The sequence below is a fragment of the Anser brachyrhynchus genome, assembly GCF_964034855.1.
Source record: "Anser brachyrhynchus genome assembly, chromosome: 1".
Lineage (NCBI taxonomy): Eukaryota > Metazoa > Chordata > Aves > Anseriformes > Anatidae > Anser > Anser brachyrhynchus.
The window spans coordinates 97,257,149-97,266,265 of record NC_137694.1 but is presented as its reverse complement, the minus strand read 5'-3'; the positions used below and the strand labels follow the sequence as shown (position 1 = coordinate 97,266,265).

The 9,117-nt window shown below is 46.7% G+C and overlaps 1 protein-coding gene across 6 annotated transcripts; it reads right to left on the bottom strand.

Annotated features, from left to right (window-relative positions):
- Window positions 1–230: 230 nt before the first annotated feature.
- CLDND1 (claudin domain containing 1) lies at window positions 231–8,075 on the bottom strand. Of its 6 annotated transcripts, none has more exons than XM_080566878.1 (6): window positions 7,973–8,075; window positions 7,629–7,800; window positions 3,356–3,654; window positions 2,077–2,184; window positions 1,569–1,706; window positions 231–1,460 (listed from the first exon to the last, which is right to left on the bottom strand). In XM_080566878.1, exons 3-6 carry the CDS (start codon window positions 3,642–3,644, stop codon window positions 1,240–1,242), a joined length of 756 nt encoding a protein of 251 aa, XP_080423004.1. In that variant the 5' UTR covers window positions 3,645–3,654; window positions 7,629–7,800; window positions 7,973–8,075; the 3' UTR covers window positions 231–1,239. The 6 variants fall into 6 exon arrangements, with proteins under 6 accessions (XP_080423004.1, XP_080423001.1, XP_080423002.1 ...); XM_080566875.1 differs by having other exon boundaries at window positions 3,356–3,657; window positions 7,973–8,074; XM_080566876.1 differs by having other exon boundaries at window positions 3,356–3,657; window positions 7,629–7,705; window positions 7,973–8,050.
- Between the last annotated feature and the right edge of the window lie 1,042 nt (window positions 8,076–9,117).

The following is a 9,117-nucleotide window of genomic DNA, read 5'->3' as shown; positions in this document are numbered from 1 at the left end:
AAGCAAAGTGCTAATCAAATTATGGAGTGTTGTGTCCCCCAGTGATAAGTAAAGGAATATTTAAAGTTCACAGAAGCACAAGAATTTCCTAAGAAACATAATCAAACATATTTGCTTCTAGTGACATTTCCCTGAATACAGAAAGAGATATGGACACTTTTTTCTTTCCCCAACCAAAATTAACTCCAGAACACTCCCTCACCCTCCCATCAAATTAACGCAACACTGAAAACATCTGAGGATTGTTTTATTTCATTTAAACAATAGGTTTGGGGCAATGTGGGAATTGAGCAGCACCTTTTAAAAAAAACCCTGTTGTGTGCTATATAGGATAAATAGGTGAGTTTTAAAAAACGTTTATGTTATGTACATATACACACATACACTAAACCAAATTAAAAATGAAGAAGGTTGTGAGGGGTTCTCTTCAACACCACAAGGGAGAGGAAAGCCTTATTTCACAGCAAGCAAAAGCACCGCACGTTAGGATTAGAGTGCACAATCACATGTAGTGCAGATACCGAACCACCCCGGGCCCCGGAAGCAGTGCAGTTAGAGCAGCACAAAGCTCCGCGGGGACCCCAACTTCTCCTGTTCCATAGCAAAAGCAGCACCGATTCGCCATTTAGGATTCTCCACGCAGGACGGCGTGCTGTGCACTCCCGGAGCCAGCTGCCCTGCCTACATCAGTTTCAGCAGAAGCCACAAGTAGTGAGCTAGTGAGAATAAGAGCCCCACAGCTAAGCTACAGCACTGATTTAATGACAGCATTTCCACAAGAAAGGTACCTTTGCTCCCCCATGTCTCTTGGGTGCTCTCCATAGGTCATGCAGCAGACAAGTCCTGATTATTTATTTTTTCTGCTCCGTAGTTCCCATTCCCTACCTGCATCTTTTCCTATCTCATTTCCTCCTCATGACCCCTCTCATTTCCTCCAGGATGACAAGGAAATAAAATGAGGAAGGGGCATGTACACCTAACCAAGGGGATATTCAACAACCAAATGAAGCTTAAAAAACAATAATTCTTAAAAAAAATTAAAAAAATCGTTAAAGTTCTGCAGACTTCTGGCAGAGTTTGGTCATTTAGCCCAGAGGTCTTTGTCTTCAGGCCCTGCAGGCTACACTGGCAAGAAGAACGCAGTACAAGGTAAAATTCTGAATAAAAGAAGAAAAAAGTAGACAGGGCCATGTGGAGAAGAGGCTATAACATGGAAACCTAACACTTAGGCAGCAGTACTTATGCTACACGGTACGCTTTCAAGAGAGTGAATTCCTTCCTGTTGGTGCGAGCTGCCCAGATGAAGAGAGCGGCCGCCATGAACTGCAGAGGTGCCGAGACACAGGCCAGGCAGAAGGACCAGCCAAATTCACCCCTCACATCGTCAGGCAGGGGCAGCTTCTTATGGAGCAGCTCGATCCCAGCTACATAGCAGCCAACCAGGCCCAGCGTACAAAGTCCTGAGGAAGGAAGAAGTAACGCGTGATGAGTTTGCTGTTGGAGAGCTCTGGCTCTCGCCAAGAGATTCTGGAGGAGGGAGGGTAAGCAGTGGGTGGCAGGAGACCGACCTGCGAGGAAATGGAGGACGCCGGTGGCGATGGCAGGGTACAGGCTGCGACAGGCACATGCACAGAGCCCAATCAGAGCTCCGAAGCACATGAGACCAAGGCTGACAAAGGGCAGGAGAAACTGCAATCGCCAGAGATCTGCGTGTTAAAGAAACACACAAGACAGGTTTCTCAATGATGTGCTAAAAATTGACCTTCTCCCACCAGGTTATATTCCTTTCTACCCAAACTACTTCATTGGCTTAACTAAAAAAGGACCAAAGGCTCCAACTGAAGTAGGAAGAACTTTACTTGTTAACTCCTAAGCTCCTGTACCACATTCATGGCTAAAAATCTATGCTAAAGCACCCAAGTTTTCCTTTTAAACTTTGACCTACTACCTGTGTTACTTGCAAAAAATAAAATACGCAGAGCAATACACAGATGCTTCCTCACTACTGACTGCATTTGGAAAACCCCATTCTCTTTTATCCCCCTTTTCTACCTGCCACATGTGAAAGACACTTACAAGTCCGATTCAAATCCGTGCCACTGTTGTGATTTCCAGGCTCTATGTACTTTTCCATAAACTGATCAGAGAGGGAAAAACTGATGCAGTTTGTAGTCATATCAGTTTCTGGAACAGAAAAACAAACAAAACCAATACAATTACCATTAGGTTCCCCCCACCCCATCTCCATCCAATTCCTCCTCTTCCAACCTCTTAAGCTGGGAAGCTCCTCCAACTTCTATTTTAGACAAAACAAAACCTCTCAAAAGAAATCTGAAGGAAACCTTAGCAGGCAGTAAGCATAATGGAGTTACTAGAAGGAGGCACAGCATTCAAACATGCAGAACCTTTAAGCTCACCTGGGTAATCTATAGATCTGTGCCATGCAAGTAGGGACAAAATGTGGCACATGATGCTTAACTATGTTGTTTCACATTCCTGTACTCCCATAACAGAGCTGTGCTTATATCCACATGCAGAATGTGATATTTTACTCAACACCTCATCCAAAAATGAGATAGAAAGGACTGCTTAAAGAAAAAGAAATACCTGCTTTTCATACTAAATTTCTCCCCTTCTATCTCTCAATTAGGTATTGCTTGGAGAATGCTAATGAGCAGAGTTGTTTTTACATTTCTTTCAAAATGTATTTTCATTAGAGGAAAAAAATGTATTTTATGTAATGTTTTCTCCAGAAAAAGCATTTGAAAGTATTTTTTCCAAGAGGGTTCAGAATTTCACACGTGTTCAAACCCTACTTTGAAGCAATTAAAATAATTGCTCACTGCACTTCTTTATATCCTCCAACAATTGTCAAAAAAGGGAATACAAATAGTTCATTCCATATCCAACACTACAAGTACTCCAAAACAAGCTGATGCCACAGTGGGACATTTGTGACACACGAGCTAAATGAATGGCTAGCTAAAAGGACTGAGTGTCATCTTGATAAAGCAGTATTTTTTCCCCATTGCTGGATCCCTTGACCTCTCTTAGAAAGAGGGCGATGGGCAGAGCAACAACAACTGTATCACCCAATGGGCAGCGGACACTAAGGAAAACCAAGTTACACTAAATTTAGATCACGTGTCTGATTCTGTAGCACTGACAGCCACAGACTTTTACCTTTCCCTTCTTTAAAAGCTTAGACTGCCTTTATTAAAAAAAAAAAAGAAAAAACAACACATACAAGCTAGAAATAAGCTTTCTGGAGGAAGAAAGTGACACGGACATGTTGTGAGGAAGTTAGCATGTACCCCTCTAGACAAGCTAGGGAAGTGTTAATTACTCCAGATACCTGGTGGGCTGTACCAGTGAGAGTTTTTGGGTACAGTGATACACCTCCGCCACAACCCAACTGTGCCGTTGCACCGGAAGAGCGCATCTGTGTAGGTCTTCTCATCTGCCTCTTCGCTGACGAATTCTTCCCAGACGCTCCTGCCAGCCTCTGTAATGTTCTCAGCGGGGGACAGGGTATGGTATTCGTACCAAAAATCAGTGCCAATGGAAGCCGCCATGTATATGGTGGAGATGAGGCTGAGAACGCAGGCAATTACGAGCGCTGTAGCAAAACGGTTATCCATCATTGCACCCTTGCTGCTGAAAGAAAAGAGAAGGCCAGGTGAGTAACTCCTCAGATACTTACAACAGAGTTATCCACGCAGCAGCGTCATGCTCATGACGCCACTCCTGTTACGCAATGCGCCTTCAGGATATGCATCTCTTCCCCTGCCAGGAGGCTGGAGGCACAGCAACGCTAAGTCTGCAGCACTAGCTCACGCCCACGGGGTCGGGTGCTCAAGGCACAGCTGTCGCCTTTCTCCCAGCCTCCTGCAGCACTCTGTGCTAGCTGCTCTCCTCTCTCCCTGAGAGACCAACAGCAGTTGTGTCCCCAGAGCAGATGGCACAGCTCACTGGCACTTTTGACCCTGACGGTAGGGAACCACAGAGCAGAGAATCCACCTACAGCGCTCAGTCAGAAGACTTATCTTGCCTTAAGAGATTACCGAGGGTAGAATTATTTTTAGCCTGCCATCCCATACGGCTTCCACAGCTTGTGTTTACAGCAAAGATAAGAATCACTAGCATGCCAAAAAAACTTCTCCAGACTGTTCACAAAGGGCAGCCATGCCAAGATACTGGAATGCCTTTTGGGAAACACTGAAACGTATCTAGGCACCAGAGACAGAACACGAAGGCAGTGCTGAAAGACAAGCTTGGAAATGACAATAAAAACTGCAATAATGCCAGTGTGTACAGAGGCGTGTCAAAGAACTAAAACAATGCAAGGGGAGCGCCCTGTTCCACAGGCACTGGATGACAGGAGCTTCCAAAACTGAAATACCTTCCCGCACCAGCATGAGGGCCTTGGCCCAGCTCACTGCAGGAGGTCACTAATGCCCTCCTTCACAGGCCCATGCTCACAGCAGAAAGTCAGAGTAAAGAAGGCACAGCAAAAAACAGACACTGCATGCACTTACACTTCAACAGTACCGTGATTTTAATGAGTAATTGATTGCTAACACACGTAATGTTTTGCAGAGAGTGCAATGCGTCAGAGGACTTTCAAATGCCTGTTATGCTCGTCCATTTGCTGTGCTTGATTAAGTTTATGGATTATGATAAGTCAGGCTTGAGGCACTTGCCAAATAAAATATTAATTGAAGTTACCTTTGCAACTAGAGCTATTCTGGTGGCATGAGCTACTATCTAATCAGTTCTTCTTTACTGCTTGTTTTACCTTCCTTCTCCCACACTCTGATCAAAATATTTTAGTCTTGTTTCTTTGCAGCCAAATGAACTGGAACAGGAAACAACAAATGCTTAAACATGCAACATTCACAAGGGAAAGTACGAGTGCTCAAGTCAGACCTGCCAATATGAAATTCTGAACTATGAAACAAGGTGCAAAATAAGCAGGGAGTTTCAAAGGCACACCAGTGTTTGCTGCTAACAGTGCCCTTCTCGTTCCTTTTCCCTCCTATCTGCTCCTCTATTTGGTTCAAACTAACAGGGTTGGGGACAGGAGATGATGTACACTCATATCATCCCACGTCTCTTTTCTATTTTCAAAGAGGGATTATTATGGAGTATGCCTCATTTAACTGCTTCCTTAGAAATGATCAAGAATAGAACTGGTTTTTGGTGAATTGACAAGTAGCACCCATTTAAAGCACTAAGAAGTTAACGTACTACAATTCTGTGAACTGTGAATCCAGAATTGCGATTTAAAAAGAGGAAGAAAACACCATACCTGGGCTTATTCATCTAGAAGACGCAGAACCAAGTCCAGACTCAGAAGCAAATACTCTGTGCTGTTTCATCTTTGGTTACGCACTTGCACTCTCCCTTGACATCCCAGCATCTAGCTTAGAGCGCACAAGGCACTGGATGAGCAGAACAGGGACAAGCAAGCTGCCGTATAGGGCTGCCCCTCTGTTCTTCTACACCGAGTTCACTCAGGGATCTCTTCCCCTTCACAAACTTCTCACAAAGCAAACGGCACATGCGGCATCTCCGCAGCTAACGTCGTGCTGCCTGGCTGCTGCCCCGCTGAGCCGAACAGATCCCTGGGAACTGTTTCAGGTAAGCAGCAGAACCAGCTGGCGAGCAGGCCGGTCTGGATTTTCTACTACCCTGCAGTCACTGCAAGAGGAGCCCTTCAGCACTAGGCTCCTCTCTTCAGAGAGGGCTCTCTCTGGAAGGAGGGAGCACAAGAGAGCCTACAGGTTCCATCCTCAAAGTAGTACACGGTGAAACAAGGTTGTAAGCAGGACATTACCAGGCCACTGCTTTGCGGCTTTTTGTTATAAATGCTTACAAAGTCCGTAGTACCTAGCACACAGAAAGAAAACAACTGGCTCGAGAAGTCGTACTTTCAGATACGACATCCCTGCTGCCAGGTCCAGAACGTTGGTACTGGAAATATGCTTATCATGGCATCATTAAAATGCAACCACACGCTTCTGGCCAGCTTGCTGCATACTGGGAAACGTACAGCAGGCTTAGCAGAGTTATGGCAGCTGACAACCAAAAAGCCAATTGAAGAGTTAAGAAAAAATTCAAGCACTGCCCAGCATTTGTTACCCACAGGCCAAAAGAGACATGGCCACCCAGTGATGCTCAATCATTGTAACGCACAGCTCTGGGGACAGGCAGAAGCAGGCGAGATGGCTACAGTCCCTAAAAATTAGCAGGTGGTTTGTGTCAGGTTGTTCTAGAAAGAACACGCATGGATTTGAAGAACGTCCAAGACTGTGCCAATGCAAGAGCACACCCCCAGTTCCTTATAATAACAGTCCTCTCAGTGCTTCTGCTAACCCTTTAAGTACTTTCAGAAGACGAAAAGAATTACAGAAGAGATACACTCAACAACACTTCAGGCCAATTTTGAACTCGAAGTTCTTCCCACTGCAAACACCCCAGGAGACTGGACTATCCTGCTCATTTACAGTGCATACCCAATGCATCTTCATTCACAGCAGACACACACCCACTTAAACGAGGTGTCCTTTGCTCTGTTACAGAGAGAATCACGCTTCCAGCCCCAGGCAGAACTCAATGGGGGTAGTAGGCAGTGCCAGTCAGAGTTATCACAGAAAGACTGTGAAGAGAGATGTGGCATGTTTCAGGGATTATGACATGCTTTCCAAAAGGTTTTGTGCAGAAAAACATGTAGGAGGTGCTTTAGCATAAGACTACTTACAGAAATAAAAAAAAAGCAACCACCAACATTACTACTACCAGAGCTGACACTAATTATAGAGACAAAGATTGATACTAAATAGAAATACTTTCTGCCATCACAGACTGTCAGCAAGAACCTTCATCATTTTACAAGAGGTATATACGTTCATACTGCACTGCCAGCACACTTCATTCTAACACCAGACACCATTTCAAACAAGTTATTCCTGAAACTAAACTATGCAATGAACATAAAACAACACAAGGCAGTGGCATACAGGCACTCAAGCATAAATGCTTCACAGGACGTTGAAATTATGTATTTTTTAAAAGGAGACATATAAAAAAACCAAAGCATCAGTTCATAAGAGAGAAGGCAAAGTCCAAACCAGCAGCAACACTCAAAGGAATGAAAAAATGCATATGTTTCACATAAGGAGAAAAAGCACAAGCCAGGGGAGTTGAAAAAAGAAAAAACACAGAAGAGCACAACAGCAAGTATTCTGGCAGATAAACAACTACAAGGCTAGGAAATGACCAAGCCTTTTACAAAGCTGCTATACCATGGCGGAAGGGAACACAAAAATAAAAACATTTCTCTCCTGTTACAGCAGTCGCTACCTCCCCTCAGCCAGGAGCAGGCCACCACACGTAGGAAGCTCACTTCACTTGCCATCACAACAGAGGAAGGCCACAAAGGCAGTCTAACGAGGGCTGGCGTTTTTACAGAAAACATGCTTTAGACTGGACTGCTGTGGGGGAGAAGAGGAGGAAGGCCTGAAAAAAAGATGCGAGCGTGGGGAGGAACACTGATAAGCAGAAGCTTCTTTTTGGCACTAAGGGTAAAGAAGGCTTAGGCAAGGATGGTACCGAAGGCGTCTTACCTCAGCGCTCCCCGCCGCCCCTCAGCACAGGGTTCCGTTGGCCGCCGACCACCTCAGCGCGCCGCGTTATCCGCGTCCTGCGGGAAGCCAAAGCACTGAGCACACGCAGCCGCCAGCCCCAGCTCCTCCATCCATCCCGTCTGCGCAGCGCCCTCAGCGCCCGCGCAGCGACCTGGAAGCACAACAGCGGCCATCACCCACCTCAGGACCCCTTCCTCCCCCCCCTACAGCCCCGGGCCGCCCACACACGGCCCGGCCCGGCCCCGCCCCGCTCCCCTCACGCCCTCAGCACCCGCCCGCCAACGGTCCCAACGGCCGCAACCGCCGCGGCACGCGGCACCCACCGCCCGCCGCCTCGCGCCCCCATGCCACGCCCTCGGCACGAGGCACGCTGGGGGATGTAGTCCTGCCCGCCCAGCCCCGTGGTACCGCGGGAGGCGGGCGGCTCCCCGCCGCGATGCCTGCTGGGAGTTGTAGTCTCCCCACAGAGACACCCACCCCGCTTTGTCCCCTCAGCTCAGGCTGGGGGCTGGCAGCCCCCTACACTTTCAGTCAGACGTCCCCTGCTGGATGAAACAGCCACGAGATTCCACAAAATCACCCCGAAACACTGAGCAGTGCCCTTCTGCCTTCTGCAATGTCATTATTTCGCCTCCCGCTGCAGCCATAAAGCTCATCTTTCTTCCCTTTCTGCTCTATTGCTTGTAAAAACGGTGGTGTGATATCCTGGCAGCATGACTTGGGAAAACACCACATTAAAAAAAAAATAAATTAGTAAAACCCACAAAAAACGGCAGCACTGACTCCATGCCCCGAGTTGGACGTTGCCCCCCATCCCTGGTCCCCGTACCCACACAAGCTGAAGGAGGACTCCTAACGGTGGTTAACACCCACCCGCTGAGAGACCTCCACACCCAGTTTTGGTTTTACCAACCTCCAAACCAGCAAACACACACCCAGCAAACGGAGTCACGTCCAAGGTTTTCACATCTCTGGGGACTTCTGGGGAAACGACCCCATCCAGCTCCTCTTCTCAGGTGGCCAGGAAGCATTTTTTTCAGTGGGATAACAGGCTAGGATGGTAAAGGTAACATCAGTGATGGGTATTTTTAGTTAATAAACCCCTCCCAGGATGGCACACCTTTCCAGATCATGTTGCTGGTTCACCAGCACCTCATAACTATAAGCTAGGAAGTTGTCTGGGTTCTGACCATGTTTATGCTGGATTCTAAAATATTTAGCATTTTTATCGAAGAAAGCAGAGCATCATCACTGATAAACTTCACAGATGACACAAGGCCTGAGGGAAGGGTAAATAATTAAATGGATAGGGCACTGGTACAGGGTGACCTGGTCATTTGGAAGCTGGGGGCAAACAAACATATGTGTCAATAGGGTCATCAATGAGCACGTTCATTTAAGAGCACAGAGCAGAGGCTATACTTGCATGGCAGACGACTTTATCCTAGGAAAAATGAAAAGGACAGAT